The sequence below is a fragment of the Schistosoma mansoni genome, chromosome W (assembly GCF_000237925.1).
Source record: "Schistosoma mansoni strain Puerto Rico chromosome W, complete genome".
In the NCBI taxonomy this organism is placed as follows: Eukaryota; Metazoa; Platyhelminthes; class Trematoda; order Strigeidida; family Schistosomatidae; genus Schistosoma; species Schistosoma mansoni.
Genome location: NC_031502.1, coordinates 51,222,671 through 51,240,721, shown reverse-complemented (window position 1 = coordinate 51,240,721; position 18,051 = coordinate 51,222,671). Strand labels below are relative to the sequence as shown.

General features: G+C 33.3%; 1 protein-coding gene across 1 annotated transcript; it reads right to left on the bottom strand.

Moving 5' to 3' along the window:
* Positions 1 to 8,469: 8,469 nt before the first annotated feature.
* Smp_139750 (hypothetical protein) lies at positions 8,470 to 16,781 on the bottom strand (the record flags this gene model as incomplete). Its single annotated transcript, XM_018790073.1, has 4 exons — positions 15,941 to 16,781; positions 13,191 to 13,459; positions 8,560 to 9,021; positions 8,470 to 8,508 (listed from the first exon to the last, which is right to left on the bottom strand). Exons 1-4 carry the CDS (start codon positions 16,404 to 16,406, stop codon positions 8,470 to 8,472), a joined length of 1,236 nt encoding a protein of 411 aa, XP_018655453.1. The 5' UTR covers positions 16,407 to 16,781.
* Positions 16,782 to 18,051: the final 1,270 nt, after the last annotated feature.

The following is an 18,051-nucleotide window of genomic DNA, read 5'->3' as shown; positions in this document are numbered from 1 at the left end:
AAAAGTCCCATATCACGACGAAGCAGCTGCATGAGTTCTTCCAGGTATTCATTTGACGTCTAGATAGGATAAGTTGATGATTGGAACTATGAGAAAGAACATCTATGCCATATCTTTCTCCTCACTAACAAAAAAGATGTTTGGTGAATTATTGCTTAGTGTTTACATTGAACTTACTTGACATTTAACTCATGTCATTGATATTCATTGTATTTAGATGAACTGAACTGAAAAGTGACATTTCTGTGCTTAAACACTTACTATTTTGAATCTTGATGACATTTTGTTTTACTCATTCCTAGTTATCAACTATTCACTATATGTAATTAATAATTGACGTTTACTTATTATTTCTTAAATCATTGTTTTAACAAGGTGTTTGCAGTTTAATGAGTTTATTGCACCACATGAATTATCCATAAAATATGTCAACTATTAAACCAGATACAAACGTTCTCTTATTTGTTAACCTACATAATCATGCAAATGCTTTTGTAACAATAGGGAGCTAAGTTACTCATTATTTTAGCTTATTACATAATGGGTGGTCTTAAAATTACATTACTATTAAAAACTTTAAAAGATGGTAGGATACTTTTATAAACCTCAAATGTTTATACAATTAACCATTGAAAACTAAAAGATGGAAGCATTGTGACAATACTAATCAAACATATTCTAGAAATACTGGTCTTTAAAAATACATTTCATCTATTCAAGGTTTATACATGAAGCGATGAGCCAGCAGGTATATGAGATGAAAGTTTACTACAATCACCATGGCAAGGAGAGGTTAAACACAATTTCCTTCTGTATGTATAGGTCAGGTCAAAAACGTTTGATAGCGGTTGTCTCTACAAAAGAATAAGATTAATATTACTCGTCTGTTAGTTATTTTAAATCCACGACCTCACTCACTTCATATGTACTATCCTTAATGTATCTGGTGACAGTACTTGTACAGACGATACTCCCTCTCAGCCATAGGTTCCTAGGGATGTATTCAGGAAAAAACTGGTTGAGGCACTTCCTTCTGTCCTTTCAATTTACTTGCTACCATAGGTACACGTCAATCCATAGATACAATTGAAAGTAATGTGGAAATGGTATTAATGTACCTTTGAATGGTTTAACGAACACTTGGTGCTTTATAGTCAAGCCAGTTAATCAGCAGGGAAGTCTCTTTCGAGTGCCACCTAGATTGTCCCTGAAATCTTATCTCTTTTGAACGGAAGCCGGATGAAGACAGGTATTTTCAACGTTCCCGATCTGACCGAAGGAAATTTTCTTATTTTTCTTAGCATAATGATTTCGGTTTATCTAAACTCCACAAACTTAAGTGTATTAAACATTTGTTAATCATTGTATTATTAATTGTAATCTTACATTCATTTTATTCTCAAAACCTTATTGTGTTTTCTGTCTAAGATTTTAATGAAAATATATTAAAACTAATAACAGTTGTATTAGTTAGCTGGATATAGTTTACAATTATGAGAATTAAGCAAGAAGTCACCTGAAGGACTTTAACATCAACCCACTGATAAAATCTGATGAGAATCATAATTATTCACAAGCAAAGTGGAGTTAATATTTTGAACCGTTGGATCTCACTTTACTGGTATGAAGACCAGTAGACTAGTACAATCGACTCAACTCAGAAATTCACTGAAAACCAAGATGCACAAGATAGTTGTTTCGTCCAATTAAGTAACTTCTCGGAAGTGCGCACCCCAGACTCCATCAATGGAGATCTGAACTTAAACCTTAACTCTGTTGCCTAAACTCTTATCCTCTAGACTACTGAACAGAAATCTAACGATGTATATGTCTAACTTCAATCAAATCACAACATTTTGAGACACTCTTATACTGTTTATGCTAAATGAATGCCTCAAACACGACACATTTGAACTTCACTAGTGATCACTTCGCATTAGAATTCCAAAACTACCTCCCAAAACTAGTTACCAGTGAGCATATAATAATAATTAGTATAGAGGTACATGGAGCCTATTGAATGTTATTTATAAAACGAATCAATTCATTACATGAGTCGAAGATTTCTATTACAAATTTTAAAGAAACCCATTTTCAAATAAATCATTGATAAGCACCTAATTTTTACTTCATAAATAGCTTAATAAAAGAGATCATTATCAGAAAGAGATAGCGTTATTATTTAGATTATAACTTAATTAGTAAGAAATAAACTTCTAACTTAAAAGTATTAAATAACTATGTTAAAGATTATCAGTTGAATAATATGATCATCTATATCTAATGATTGTACATGTCGTTAACAATTTCTACATGAGGATGTTATAAATAAGATGTTCTGTTTTTGTAAAAGATTTTATGCAGTTTCGTCCCATTTGGGACTCTTCAGCTGGATATACCTGCATCTCAGAATTGATGTTCATTCTGGGACTCGAACCCGGTACTGTTCGTTTCAAACTCCATGGCATTATACACTTAGTTACTGAATTCTGATAGTCAATTGCTTGTGCAATGGGGTGAAGTTTAAATTCAATTGATATTGTTTTACTTGAATCTTTCCATTGATGTTTAGGACTGTAATTGATCAGTCTCTTGTTGGCATATGCTCATACTGTGCGTATTGCTCCGATATTGCCTTAATCCGCAAGCATTATAAGCAAAGATTGATAGTGGCTAGCAATGGAATCCAGAAGTGAACATCAACTCTGAGATGCAGGTACATCCAGCTGATGAGTCCTAAATAGGACCACTGCTAGCCAGTATCCATCTTTGTTTATTTAGGATTTATTACTCAATCAATGGGAAATTTACCAGTTTTTCTTAGAAAGTTATTTACTACATGAATAAATTCCATTTTAGTCTTTAGCTTGTTATATAATATAATAATCATAGATGTTTAAATATAGTCTAATGGAAACAATTTCTCACTTTAGAGCATTGTTTGTTTTTGAAAGGATTTTATTTTCATAAGGTGATATGGATTCGTAAATGTTACCATAAAGTAAAAGTTGTGATTATTTTATTTCATTTTGATAAAATTGTAAGGATGGCTCTTGAGCAAACTCAAGGAAGCCTCAAGAAGCCCAGAAAGAGCCGAAGACATTCCATCCAATCACCGCTAGAGGAACACTCTAGAATGTTGACGTGTAGCTTCCCTATTGGATGAATAAGAAGGACCCCCTATGTGCCTGTTGGTTGTCCGAAATGATGATTTACTTTTAGCCAAAAACTATAAATACATGAGATTTTTGTACTATATTTGACATTGTTTTGGGAATAACATTCCTACTTACTAGTCTTCTGTCTTGCGACGTTGCGAGTTCGATCGTTCAAGTAGTCTAGTAGTACGCAGCATAGCAAGAATCAAAGTTCTAGATATAACAAAAATTTATTCATGACTTGTGATAACCAATTTGACTTGAACTGACTAAAGTACTGTATTAAACACTTATGAATTACATTTGGCAATATAGTGAGCCTATCTAATAGCCTATCGAACGAAAATAAGTGAAATAATGATTCAATATTTTCAAAATGGAGATTTGTGAAGATTGTAGTAATTTTAACATTTGAATTCACGAGTCGATCTGACATGGACCACCATTCAAAATCTGGAATCACCGGATGGCCGGCTCAGTGGTCTAGAGGTCAAACTTTCACGATTGAGGCCGAAGGTCTTGATTTCGAGTCCCATGTGTGGGATCGTGGATGCTCACTGCTAAGGAGTCCCATACAGGGACGAAACAGCCGTCCAGTGCCTCAAGATGGTCTAACATTTATCAGTTCATGAACTCAACCAAAATATTATCCTAAGGCTATAAACCATAGAAAATGTAATACGTTAGACATCATCTACATAAACGTTGGATATCTGTAAACCTGTTATATAAAATCCTTGTCGGTTGGATAGTAATAAAAACATTTTTTTTAATCTTAATAGCAATTTTGATATTCTTAAAAGAAACTGGCCAACAAGTTATTTTCGTTACAGTCTCACAACACTATAGTCATTATATAACCTATACCTAGAAGCTTCTGAATGCTTGATCATAAAACTTAACGTATAAACCAAGACAATTTTAAATTACTTGTTTGACAATCAAGTTCGTACTTCAATAACAGTGTTGTCTATTGAAAGTAGACAATAATAGGTTAACCAAACTTAAGAATTAGATCAGTTATAGTGCTTATCATAAAACTATTGGTCGATATGTCTTACAACTAGGTTAAAAACTAAATAGACATGGAATGTGTCACACACTATAATGTGACTTCTAGTTCTAAAACAGATATAAATTAAAATACGTGTATAAACATGAATTGTTTATATTAATTATCAAGTCTAACAAATAGTTTCACTGAAACATATAAAGTAGTTAATAATTACAGGTCATGTAATTTGGATACAACTACTGGGCTGTATTGTATCAAAAACCAAATATAATTTTATACTATCTCTTATAGTTAAATTGATCGATATTCAAATAGGAAAACCACTCAATACCAAGTATCACTGCTATCTCTCGACCGACCGTTGCCGTACCTTGACGTGGTGGTCATGCTTGCCTATCGTGATGAACCAATCGAGCTATACTGGCTGGAACAATCGTTCCTCAAGGTCCAACCATGCCAGACAGGTCGGTTGAAGAGCGGTAAGACTAAAAGCAGCAAACCCAAGGTCCGAAGGCGAAGTCGTACTGCTGACTGTACAGAGCTGTGAAGAGCAGTAAGGTACTTCCTTCAGACAACCAGCATAACAGCGATGCTGCCTTCCCATAAGGAGGGGTGGGGTTAGAAAAGGTCGACCCTAAAAATGCACACCTCGCCTTATCCCACGGATATCCGTCTCCGGCGGTAAGGTCCTCTGAAGAACGGAGTTAACACAAAAACTACCCACAAAAAGGTCGTGTGTGACCGACCTCAAGCAGTTGTCCCTCGGGCACTGAGGTCACGCTCTCAGGTCATTAAGACCACTTCTAACCCAATTTCCTTTTCAGGTACCTCTAGAAGAACCCTTTCACGGTGTGGGCAACCGGGAAGTGATAACTGCCCTCATACCTCTAACAGCACTCAAGATCACTGTATTCATAATCATCAGTGCTATCTTATTTCAGTTAAGGACTCTTCAACAGTACCTTCATCATAAGCTCATATTTGACAAAATTCATGACCTACAAATTTCATAATCTTAGACCACTGAATATTAATTCAACATTATTCATTTTGAATTTTGACCGTTATGTAATACAGAACAATTTTTGTCTAATGTTATTATTGTGTACATAGCTCACATCCCACAATTAGTTAACTCCATCAATTTAAACATGGTGAAAGTCAGCTAAAATCTGGTCACATTTATTTTATATTTTTACTCCTCCCCCGAATGTCCTGGTACAATCGAGAGTATAAAAAGTCCGCTCTCTCTCTCTCGAAACGCTCTCACATGGCCACACGTATATAGCCTCTGATAGGGAAGTCCTACTCACTGCCTTCTCATGGCATTACTGTTGTTTACGAAATTGAGATGACAAAAAGCGAATGTCCGGCGCTTTAGCCGGGTTGGTGGATGTGGAATGTCCACCTAAAAGAGTTGCAAAACCCTGATTTCAAACCAATCGTGCGCATGGGCTCCAGTATTCTGAAGGAACAAATGACGTATGAATCAATCGTTGGTCACCGGTCACCATGGGACTGAATCTCCTCACGATGCTCCACTGCCTTGTAGATCAAACCTTTAGGTCAAAGGCTCCGAGTGTGGCCCCCCTAAGAAAACCACCTGCTTCAGTTTGGGCACCTGGGCAGTATCTCAGCCCTCATACAAATCAAATGAGATTTGTGAGGCGCATATGTATCTAATGCTTCCTTGTACCAATATTTATGTGTTTAGATAAATAAATAAATAAACCCATTTAAACTAGTGAAATCATTTGGATACTACTTTCATTTTAAAGAAGAAAATTTATCATCCAATTATTGATGTTACTGTTACGTGACGAAAAACAAAACACAAAAAACAATTACAAGTGGTCTACATATTGCACTGACAATCAATGCCTAGTTTTCAACGGATGATGAAAATATGTTTTCTGTCATTCTAATTCTATGATTGTCTTTTTTTTCTTTGATTAATCCCTTTCATAAGATTGTCAAGTTTTTTTTTTTTAATTCAATCTAATCTACTTAAGAAAATACTTTCTTTCATATAATAGATGACAGTGAAACTGAATTTAACAAAGAGAAAGTAGAATTAAGTTTACACTTGAAAATTTGTAAAAAAAAATTACAGAAACGTGACTTTTAAATCAATCAACAAACGAATATATATATGGTTTTCTGGTTGGCAAGTAGAAAGTATGTTAGACAAAACCGAGATACTTTTTGTTGTTGTTAAAATAATCAGTGTAATATATGAGAGAAAAATTCTGATTACCTCACTTTGTTTTTGTCACATTTCTACTTTTTTGAAAAATTTCAATTGATATCATGAATGGATGAATGTTTGACCTGATAGCACTGGATGCCTGTTTCATCCTAGTATTGAACTTAGCAGTGCATATCCACGAACCCGCTTGTGAAAATCAAATCCAAAGCCTTCGGTGTCTCAGGGGAATGCTCAATTTCTAGACCATTGAGCCAGTTTCCAACGGTGTTAATATCTAACTTTAACCAATCCACGATATTGTGCTAACGTCCACAATACTAGCACTAAACATCTATCCAGCGTTTCCAGGTTTTCAGTGTTGATCCAACATTCATCCATTCATGATACTCATTGAAACTCAACAATCTCCACAACTTTATGGTGATGATTTTTAAAAATTGTCAAGAAAATCGAGAAATATAGTTGAATTATGTAATTTTAAAGTGTATATCTTTTCATTTTCTGAATAAAACTACCTTATTGATGTTTACTTGTATCTTTATGTATTTTTATATAGTTGAGATCATGAATCATTTGAAGCTAGACCACCACGGAAAATCTGGAAGCACTGGACGGTCGTTTCGTCCTATTTTGAGACTCCTAAGCAGTGCACGATCCCGCCTCGCGAGATTTGAAACCAGGACTTATTGGTCTCGTGCCTGAGCGCTTAACCACTAGACCACTGAGCCGTCCAGTGCTTCCAGGTTTTCCATGGTGGTAGTGGATGCTATTTTTTTCAAACTATGTGAAAGATATTTATGTTTAATTTATGTTTTAGGTGATATTTTTGAAATTTACATACTTAATACTTATGAAACTGAATAAACATGTATATTAATACAACACATAATTCATAAAAGTTAGTTATTAACTATCCAATGGAAGTAGATATGTTCGTTATAGAAAACTATCAATTAATCTATTGTCAGAAGGAGGTTTTATGGAGATTTTAGTAATTTTATATAGTTGAGATCATGAGTCGATTGAAGCTAGACCACCATGGAAAACCTAGAAGCCCTGGACGGTCATTTCGTCCTATTGTGGGACTATTAAAACAACCCATAGTATCATTGAATAAGAAAAGGAGAATTCAGCGAAGAAAATTTTCTTTTTTTTCTATTATTGTGACCTTTGTGTTTGTCGCTTTTCCCCATATCTGTCAATCGGACTATTATCTGACCCATAAATTATCTTCTTTCTTACCCCTTGATTAGTATGTAACCTCATTTGTTATTTATTCTCGAATCAATTTACGATGCAATCTTTCCTTGCCTCCTATAGACATATCTTTTCCATATAAATACATACACGAGTTTACTGCTTAAGTAAATGATTTCGTCGTAATGATAAATTTCTTCGCTGAAATCTCTTTTTCTTAATCTAGTAATATCATAGATTATACATATATTGGTAAAAAAAATGAAACCACCTGGACCTCTTGGAAACTGATTATATTCCTTATGAATTTCAATAAGAATAATCTTAGCTTTATCCTTGAAATTTATCTAAACGCATTTGAAGATAATTTATTTGCACAAGCTATAGGTATGTTGGAGTACACGTTAAACAATGTATTGATTAATTTATTTGTTCCTATCTAAGAACCAACTTACCATTCATAATATGTTTATCTTCAAAAATTATTAGCTGATTTTTATCTGTCGTGTATACTACTGTAGTGAACAAGAACACGGGTGGGAATAATCGAATGCATTTGGACACGGAAACTACAAACTATCTCACTAAAATCTGATAACCATACAGTAAACAGTTAATGTGCAAAATAACAATCAATTGTCTCAATCTTGACCGTTCTTTCTGTAAATATTAGTCCAACTTCTGTGATTTCATTGTTTATGCATTTTCATACCTATTGCGCTTCATTCCTGTTCTTTCCTTATCGATCTTCTACCAAAATACATTCTATGCCTGATCATCATTCTTATACTACTTATGTGGATATAAGTAGCCCACACCACACCAGCTTCACAAGATGGCTAACAAATGTTCTCTCATATTACTGCTCATATAAACTTCATCTATATCATTTATTCCATGTACGGATATTCAAATTCAAACATTGAACACTATAACAAAGTACAAATGAATTGATCTAATCATTGTAAAAAATTACTTACTTCCATTTCATCTAATTTCAATAATTTTTCATAAACTGTTCTATCTGGTACACCAGGTTTTAAATAATCCATAATATTATCATTCTTTACTAAATATTGTAATACTAATTGTTCATCAGTAACATTGAATAAAGCATCATTTAGTTTTACTGAATTCTTCTTGGTTAATTTTTTTTTCATCATCATTAGTTGGGAAATATTCGATGTATTTGTAGTTATTGTTGTATTCATTGATGATAATGATATAGATTTTGTTGTTGATAAACTTGTCTTCAGTGATGGTTCTGTTATTGAGGAATTATCATTGGTAAGATTCGTTGTGATGATGCCTGATGATAAACTGTTATTACTTGTATGAATAGTAGGATTGTTTATATTAGGTTCAGTTATGATTAATGAAGATATAGATTTATTGTTTTCTATTAAACTTTTATTGATTACACAACCACGTAGATCTGAACCCTGTAGATAATAGAAATAAAGTTAAATTGAGATTATATTGTTGGAATTAAATACAAATGAATTTCAGAATTTTGGAATATAAAGAAACTTCATAATTCATGTTTATTTACACGTACTTATCCATTACTTGCTACCATGAGCGATATGAGCTAATGTAGGAGGAGTTTATGGTCTGACAATACGTCTCAATAATTTAGGACTTCAGTCAATATTAGTCTATGGTATGTTGGTAGGTGCTAACTACCTGGTTGAGGTTATCGAGATTGTCGTAGGCAATTGTCGGAGATGCTGAGCGATATGTCTCACTATCAGTCATTAATAATAATAATAATAATAATGATGGAGAAAATGCATTCATTCTTTATATTGCTTCATATAGTCTCTTTCAGTATTACTTCATATATATCTTTTTAATTTGTTTCTTTAAAGTATACTCTCAATATCCAGTATTTTTTATTGGCATTCTTATTACAATACATTGTTTCCTCTGCTTCACATCTTCACAGTTTTTTCTTGTTGTGGTAATGTGGTATGACAGTTTAAACTAATGTACGTGTATGTTATGCTCTATGTTGATTATGATTGATTAACTGATTTAGTTGAACCATAACCAAATTGACAGTGTTGCTCAACGTCTCCAAGCTTTATAGGTATCCGTAAAGTGTTACTAATTTGTATCTAAGATCTTAGGATTTCATTAAAGAAAAAGATGATGTTTCATAGCCAGTATCGCCTAGCACTTTAAGGAATAGCAGTGGACTTTTGCTGTGTAAGTAGTTATCAAAAAGAGTTATGAAAAAGATTTAGGTTGTCACAAAGTATATATTTTTTTACTGGTAATCAAACATTCTGTTACCGAAGCAACTATATTTTGCTGTAATTTTTAGGGGAGTTTTATTTAATAGACTCTGTGTTAAAGATACCAAAGATAAAAAGTCATGAACTACTTTGTTCAAATCCTATATACTCGGTTATTGGCATTTCTGTCGGGTAAGTTTAAGATTTAACTTCTCTTCACAATTAGCAATAATGTATGATTAAAACTTACCTCAGAGTGAACAGTTGACATGAATCTGTCTTTCTGATTCATATAATTTACTCACTAGTAACTAGCTTGGTATTACATTTTTCATGTTCGTAACAGAAGCCATGATCGATCTAATTTAGTAGTACTGAACTATAGGCAAATAATGCAGATGGAACAGGATAATTACTGTGCGTTATCAAGAATTGGATTCCGTCTAAATAACTCTTCAGGAATTTACTCATTGGAAGACTTCAACGTGTTATATTCAATCTATATTAGGATAGGAGGATACAGCACTTCAACGCTTCTTAATTTTAAAACGTTCTCCAAGCTGATTCACAATAAGGACACTTAACAATTCGCGACTGAATCGAAAAGTTCGTATCTTATGACAAACAATTTTATATGTCGATTTTCATTTTGCTCTCTGTAGTTCACCAGGTATCCTTTTCAAAGTTTCTAGTTATCCATTTGATGTCATAACAAAATAGAAAAATCTGTTTACAAACTTGACATTTTGTCCTATTATTCATCATTTAGCTACAAAAACAAAACACCCTAAGTAATAGTACACTTCAATTGTCGTTTTGTACCTTTAATCTGTCATTCATTCAACTTTCTTATTACCTTAAGAGAGCCAGTGAGAGAGATGATCATGTTTATTTGTTTGTACCTGTTTTAATTTACAATACATAAACATTTAATTACTATGCTCACATGTTTCTTTACTCGTGAACTGCATAGATACAGCACCAAAAAATAAGAGATGTGACAAATAAATAGAAATAAAAGTGTGTATGTTTATTACTGAATTATTTATGAAGACGATTTTTTTCATTTTATTTTCAAAATAATCAATAATTACTAATTACATATAATGCATAGTGTACTAATTAAACCATAGAAAGAAAGTGTAAATGAGCCATTTTGAAAACAATTGTGTTTATTACCTTATGGTTGGTAATAAACAGTCGGATACAAATACAATATCTAACTTGTCTATTTATGGATAGGATTTTGTCAGCATAATAGAACATTGTCTTTTATTTAGGTTTCAATTAACTTGTAGTAGTTATGATAATTTAATACTATAAGGTGAAAACTCCACTAGTTGAGTTTATTTGTTCTTTTTAGCTAGTTCTGGAAGACAACCATTTTAGCTAAGTAATTCTTTAGATAAAATGTTAAATAAGAGTAAGGTTTCGATGAACATAATGTTCAATTGTTTCAAGAGATTGGTTAAATGTAATCTGAAATAATAATACTTACTTATTTACTGACGCCTGTTACCCCTCGTCAAGGAGCATAGGCCACCCACCAGCACTCCCCCTCAAATATTGTCCTAGGGCAATCCTTTCCAGTTGCTATTCATCTTTTTCGTCTCTGCTTCCAATTCTCGATAAAGTGTGTTCTTCGACCTTCCTCATTTCTGTTTCCCTTCACAATTCCAAGTTAGGTCTTACCTCGTGATGCAGTTTGATAATTTCCTCATTGTGTGTTCTATCCACTTCCAACGGTTTTCCCTGATTTCTTCCTTAGCTTGAAGATGGTTTTGTTTCCTCTAATAGTAGGTTGTTGTCGATGGTGTCGATAGATATTCAGTAACTTGAATAGATAATAGTTTGTAAATATCTGAACCTTTATGATAACGGTTATAGGACATCTCCAAGCTTCAGCACTATATTTCAGAGCTATCTTTACATTCATACTGAAGATTTTGACTTTGATGCTGACTGACAGTTTGTTTCAGGCCCATATGTTATCCAACTGTTGATCGTCTCCCGTTGCTTTGCCAATCCTTGCATTCACATCTACATCGAATCCTCTCCTTGATCATCGATGATGTATCCTAGGTACATTTAGGTCCAATAAACTTCTCGCAATCTCATGGTAAATGTTGGATAAAATGACAACACCAGTCTTCTGCATGAGACTGTAATCTTTCGTCGATCCAATCAAATTTAAAACAACAACGTATGGATTTTGAAGTAAAATTCATTCATCCATTTAGCTGAATAGCGTTTCGGCTGTTTAACTGCTCTCAGATTTTGGTGATGGAAATTGTAAATTTAGTTTCAAACACCAACCATCAACTACAAATCATAACCTCAATTCCTCACACCAGCATATTGTCCTCATTTACCCTAATTGGTAAATGGACATTCTCAAGGTCACTTTGGAATCGCTCATATGTCGTCCAACTGCCACACTACATTTCAACACAGTGTACGTAACGTCAAGTTACTTAAACTAGTGACCATATTACAGCTTTCACGATAGAAATCTACTTGTATTTGGTTATTCAAATAATCAGTGCATCTTTATTTTTATATGAAATATAAAATTAGCTAGTCTCAGACAATATATCATCTTTCATCCTAACTCGATCAAATAGAGTCAACCATTTATGTTACAGAGTATATTAACGAATCGGTTTGAGTTTCAACTGAGTAGGACTATTTAAATACTTATCAGAAGACGATGAGACTACAATTTATGGACGACATATGAGCGATTCCAAAGTGACCTTGAGAATGTCCATTTACCAATTAGGGTAAATGAGGACAATATGCTGGTGTGAGGAATTGAGGTTATGATTTGTAGTTGATGGTTGGTGTTTGAAACTAAATTTACAATTTCCATCACCAAAATCTGAGAGCAGTTAAACAGCCGAAACGCTATTCAGCTAAATGGATGAATGAATTTTACTTCAAAATCCATACGTTGTTGTTTTAAATTTGATTGGATCGACGAAAGATTACAGTCTCATGCAGAAGACTGGTGTTGTCATTTTATCCAACATTTACCATGAGGTTGCGAGAAATTTATTGGACCTATATGTAGTTTATCAGTATTCGGTCATTTTTGCATTCATAAATGTTACTTAATAATAAAAGCGAGATGATAATAAGTTGAAAAGCAGCCGGTAGATATGGCAAATTTGAGAAGCTTTATATATATATATATATATATATATATATATATATGCATAATTACCGTTATTGGCATAAAAATTGGGTTTAAAACAAAGATGAAAAGTGGGAGTTTCATATTTAGAGTGACTAGCACGAACTAATCTTTTACAGAACATTCTACTTAAGTTTGTAGTATGATTTGGAAAAAAAAACTTTTCACGGCTTACTTGTTCACGTCGAACTATTACTAACCATGCTGGTAAATAGTTCAAGTTTGTTCCAGGATTTTTACTCTCAGTCTGCTTGTCAAATGTTGGTAGATTCTTATCACAGTTACTCTCTTTACAGGAAATGTTAGCGGTGTTTGAATGCGATTGCTTATCTTCTGATGGTGATGTACCGTAATTTGATTTGAAATATATTGACGTTTTCACTAGACTTATTGCTATTGCCCCATCATTAGGAATAATACCGAACCAATTTTGATGCTGATCACCTGAAGATTATAAACGATGAATATGAGCGAAAATAGCATATGTCTCATTAATTAAATAAGTTGGCCTATCATTATTTCAGTTATTTATAAAGAGGTGTAGACTTATTTTAGATGTTCTATTTCGAAATTTTCTCATGTTTTAGAAATACTTCTGAGTATTAATACCCAATAAACTACAAGAAAAACTATTACTAAGTTTGTTTGAGGTACAACTAATTGTCGAGACACTATGAACAAAACGTCTGCAAAAATTTACTTAACTTACTGTACGTTCTTTTTTTCTTCTTATAGTTGGATTTTAAAAAATAAAGTAATTATACGGCAGTATCTGAGTTCAGATCAGTATTTGTTAAGTTGTCTTCCTAACCAACAGTTTTGATTACTCTATTATATAATGAATGGTTTAGATAGCCTATGAGCCGCTATAAAATGAGTATTTTTTACTTTGAGCACATCATACAAAGATATCTTGAAACTTCAAGAACTTCTAAAATTTGAACCCTACAGTTTTTGGCACGAGAATCACGGATATCAACCACTAGCCATTCGACGTTTCACCTTAGATCCAAAAATCACAGCCAGAGACACAAACGACTTAAGACACTCATTTCTCGAAGCGTGAACATTTGGCGGTCCCAGCTATCACCCTGGTGATAGCAAGAGACAATCTACCAGGGATTTACTCATCTTCTTTCAGCCATTGCATTGGTACTTTCACTTCTTTTTTCTAACTCTTTAATTATTTTAAGCACTTGCCATGACTTGTCCATTCGGTGGCTAATGAAAAGATACTTATTATTGCCTTTTTTGTAACAACTTTGCACGAATAAAAAATACATCATGGTTACCTACAGATAATTTCTAAGATGACCAATTTTTCGCGTCAAAATGTAAAAGCGTTTTTCCATTTCACGTATGAATAGAGGCAGAAATTACAACAAAAACGATGTGATAACAATGATTATATGCAGGTTGGTAAACCACTCTTAAAAATAAAATCTGGAAATGTAAGTGATAATTCATAGTCACTTGGCAAAATGGTCAAGAATCTTAAAACTCAATGTGGTCACTGCTTTGAATATTTTGAAACAATATTATGGATTAAATGGTCTGTCTAACAGGAAACAAATTCCTTATTTTTGGAATTTTAAAACACTAGTTTGCAATGTAATGAGCAGTTATATTTTCGTTAATTGTACGGACACAGGATGTTTACGAAAAAGGCTATTGAGGTGGTCGGCCTCAGCTGATTCTTGAATAAGACATCTTCCAAAAGATTTATTTCTTATGTAGAACGGGTAACAGATGTTCACATTCTATGATGGCTAAAAACTGAAATTTATGAAGTTTTGGGTACCGCATGTTTATTTTGCATTAAAGCCACACAAAAAACTAAATTGTTACAGTTATCCTTCATTGTGATAAGAATGATAAAACTAAAGTTTATCTTCAACAGAGCACGAATACAAATTTACAAACAACGGACAGATCTCTTTTTATGCCGTTAGGTTCTTCTTGGCTGTTTGCAATTCATAGTAAAATTCCTTAATCTTAATAAAATTATCTGAATTACGATTACACTGTGGTGATGCATACACACATCCAATCAAACTTCCCTGTATGGTGGCTGTAGGATGATTTTAACTGGAAAACATTGTGGATTTTAAGGTGGTCAATGAGAACCTTATGAGGTGAATAATGTTATTTTATTCTGATTAAATCTTTGATCAAGTTACCTTCACTATAACAAAAGAAACCAAATGCACAAATTTAGTTTTGTAAATTTGTGATCAAACATTCTCAAGATTTTGAAATGAACTAATTAAGCAAATACATTGTTAACATTTTTACTGCATCGAATTTCCTCACTATATGCTTTGTGGAATGATTATTCTTACGAACATTCTGCTTATTTATAGCACGATGTGCAATGTATTTTCCGTACAGTATTACGTTATTTGAATGTAATATCACATGAAAGATTAACAAATCACCCTTGCAGATCTTAACTGGTGACTATAAAAAAACGTTTGAACAAAAATTTTCCAAAATATACTGTGGTGTTTATATCAAGCAATGATTCCTTTATACTTGATAACTACTTGGTTTCGAATTCCAAATACAGTATATTCGTTCGTGTTCATCTAGTACTTTTTGATTAAATTGCGCTATTTCTGGAATTTCAAGTTTATACAATAATTCAACTACACCTAATAATCACATTTATTAAGGAATTATAGAACCTTCAGAGCAAAATGAGTGACTGTCGTAATTTTTAACACTAAACAATAGATCAAATAGAGATATAAAAACCTAACTTATATGTATGAGCTTGTTTTGAGCAATACCAAAATTTTTATTGCTAAATCAATGAAGATAAAGGAAACATTATTTCCTGAGTTTATAGTACCTAAATTAAGGCAAAAAACAGACAAAAACCGTGTCCTCAGCGACATAAAGCTACACGTAATTAAAGCTCACCACAACTGAAAATCGAGTTTCTATAAAAACATGCACCCGAATCTCTGTATTCAAAGTCATAATAATCCATATGTTCTGCTCCTACTTGGCTAGAGCATACTTTCGAAAAATTCACCGTATATCTGTGAGCTGAGGATGCGTAGTTATCATTATTTTCATTTCCTTCAACGATGAACTTGCTCGATTCTGCAACCAAATTGTATATACTCTTTTTGTTTTCTTTTGGCTTCTGAACAGGAGAATCAGTACTGATTTCAACTGAAGCAGGATTTCTATGATTTGATAAGAGACTGTGACTCATGCTGCGGGAATCATAATGCAAAGTGATAAACATTTCGGAGCTTGATGGAAGATCCGCTCTCATATATTTTGTAAATGTATCTGTTGTATATGTAGGATGAAAATTGTTTGAATTAAATGAAGGATTTGAACTAGCAAGAATACTTTTCCCTTCATCAGAGGACATACTGTATTCAACCTATGGGTTGCGTGTGGTCATATTCCCTGTGGTTTGTGTAAAACTATTATTTGAACAACAAAGAAAACGGTCTAATTCATGGGTAGGAAGTTATGTTTTCCAGTTCAAGCAATGTAAACGTCCATTGTGAAAATTTCTGATACTGCAAACAGCTTGTTTATAAGCAACTAAGTGGTAACTAGGATCTCATTGAGACTTTGTTAAAAATACAGAACAACGAAGAATTATATTCCGACACATTTCAAATATGAATGATAGACTACAAGTCACTTTACTTTAACATCTTTTATTTGCGCTATTCATTTTTCGATTATCCCGGAGAATTCAGATGACTTATTTAGAATCCACACATTAACGTATTCCCGTTAATGATTTTTTGAAAATGTAATCTAGGTTAACGTTTGACCTTTAAATGACAAAAAAAGTTGAATATTCAAACAGACAGCATCCAATATGATAGATAGTCTACAGCAATTAATTTGAAACAGGTTAGTGGATGCATGATCCCTGATCTCACAATAATTTTAACGTCTTTTTGCAATTAACATTTCTTAAAATTGACAAAAAGGGCAAAATGTACAGATTTCGTACCTCACAATATTTTGTAATGAAAACCAACCTACACTAAAACCCAATACCTGACAAGATGTATGGCTTTCATACGAAAATTTCAGTTAGTATATAAAAGAGACGTAGTGTTGTATTTCGATAAACAACCCGGCGGTTAAAAACATAACGCAATTGTCTATACCTAACAAATAAGGCGGGAGTTTGTTGAAAGAAACATAATCATCGGATTGTTTGGATATAATGCAGAAGATATCAAGTTTCTGGTTAACTGCCAATTACCACTAAAAGCAGCTCGTGTCAGTATCTATAAGCTCTGTAAAACAGGAAGACAGTCAGAATCACACCGTTTAAATGATTAATACGTTGGCGCTTCTTTTGAAGGTTGTAACTTTTTTTCACGTGGTTATACTTTTTCTTATTATTAGTGTTTCCTTCTAATTTAACAACATTTATTAGTGAAAAAACACTTCATTTCTGATAGGGCTCTATTAATTTGACACCCCATTCTGTGACTCAACGTAGTACGTTAAGCTCACTATCTCGCACGCTGTCCACCTTTCCTCGTTCACTAACGTTAATATATTAGCTATTAGCAAATATTGATCTGACTCTACCATAAAACTTTACACATCTAGTAAGTAAAGATACAACATTCGCTGCTCACCCAATACAAAATTTATATTTACATTACTTCTAATAATGTCCAGGTCATCTAAAAAACATAATCTCTCCTGATGCTCATAGCACGTGCAAAAGATCTAAATCCACCACTCACGCGAATAATGTGAAGCTCTCTAAACACACTGATCAGTCTGCATCATACTCTGGTCTTCCTACAGCTACACTAGACGTGCACCATGTACTTGGGCATGACCTGTCACTACCTTGCATCTCGCTTGTAGATATAAATATAAGTAATCACATACCGTCTAGCCAGACATCATTTGACAGCCCACTCATCACACGTTGTGAGCGGTATTTAGACAGTGCGGTTGACCCCATACACACAATAAATCCACAATCAGTCATCCTGTGTAGTGGCCAACAGAGTGCACATAAGCCC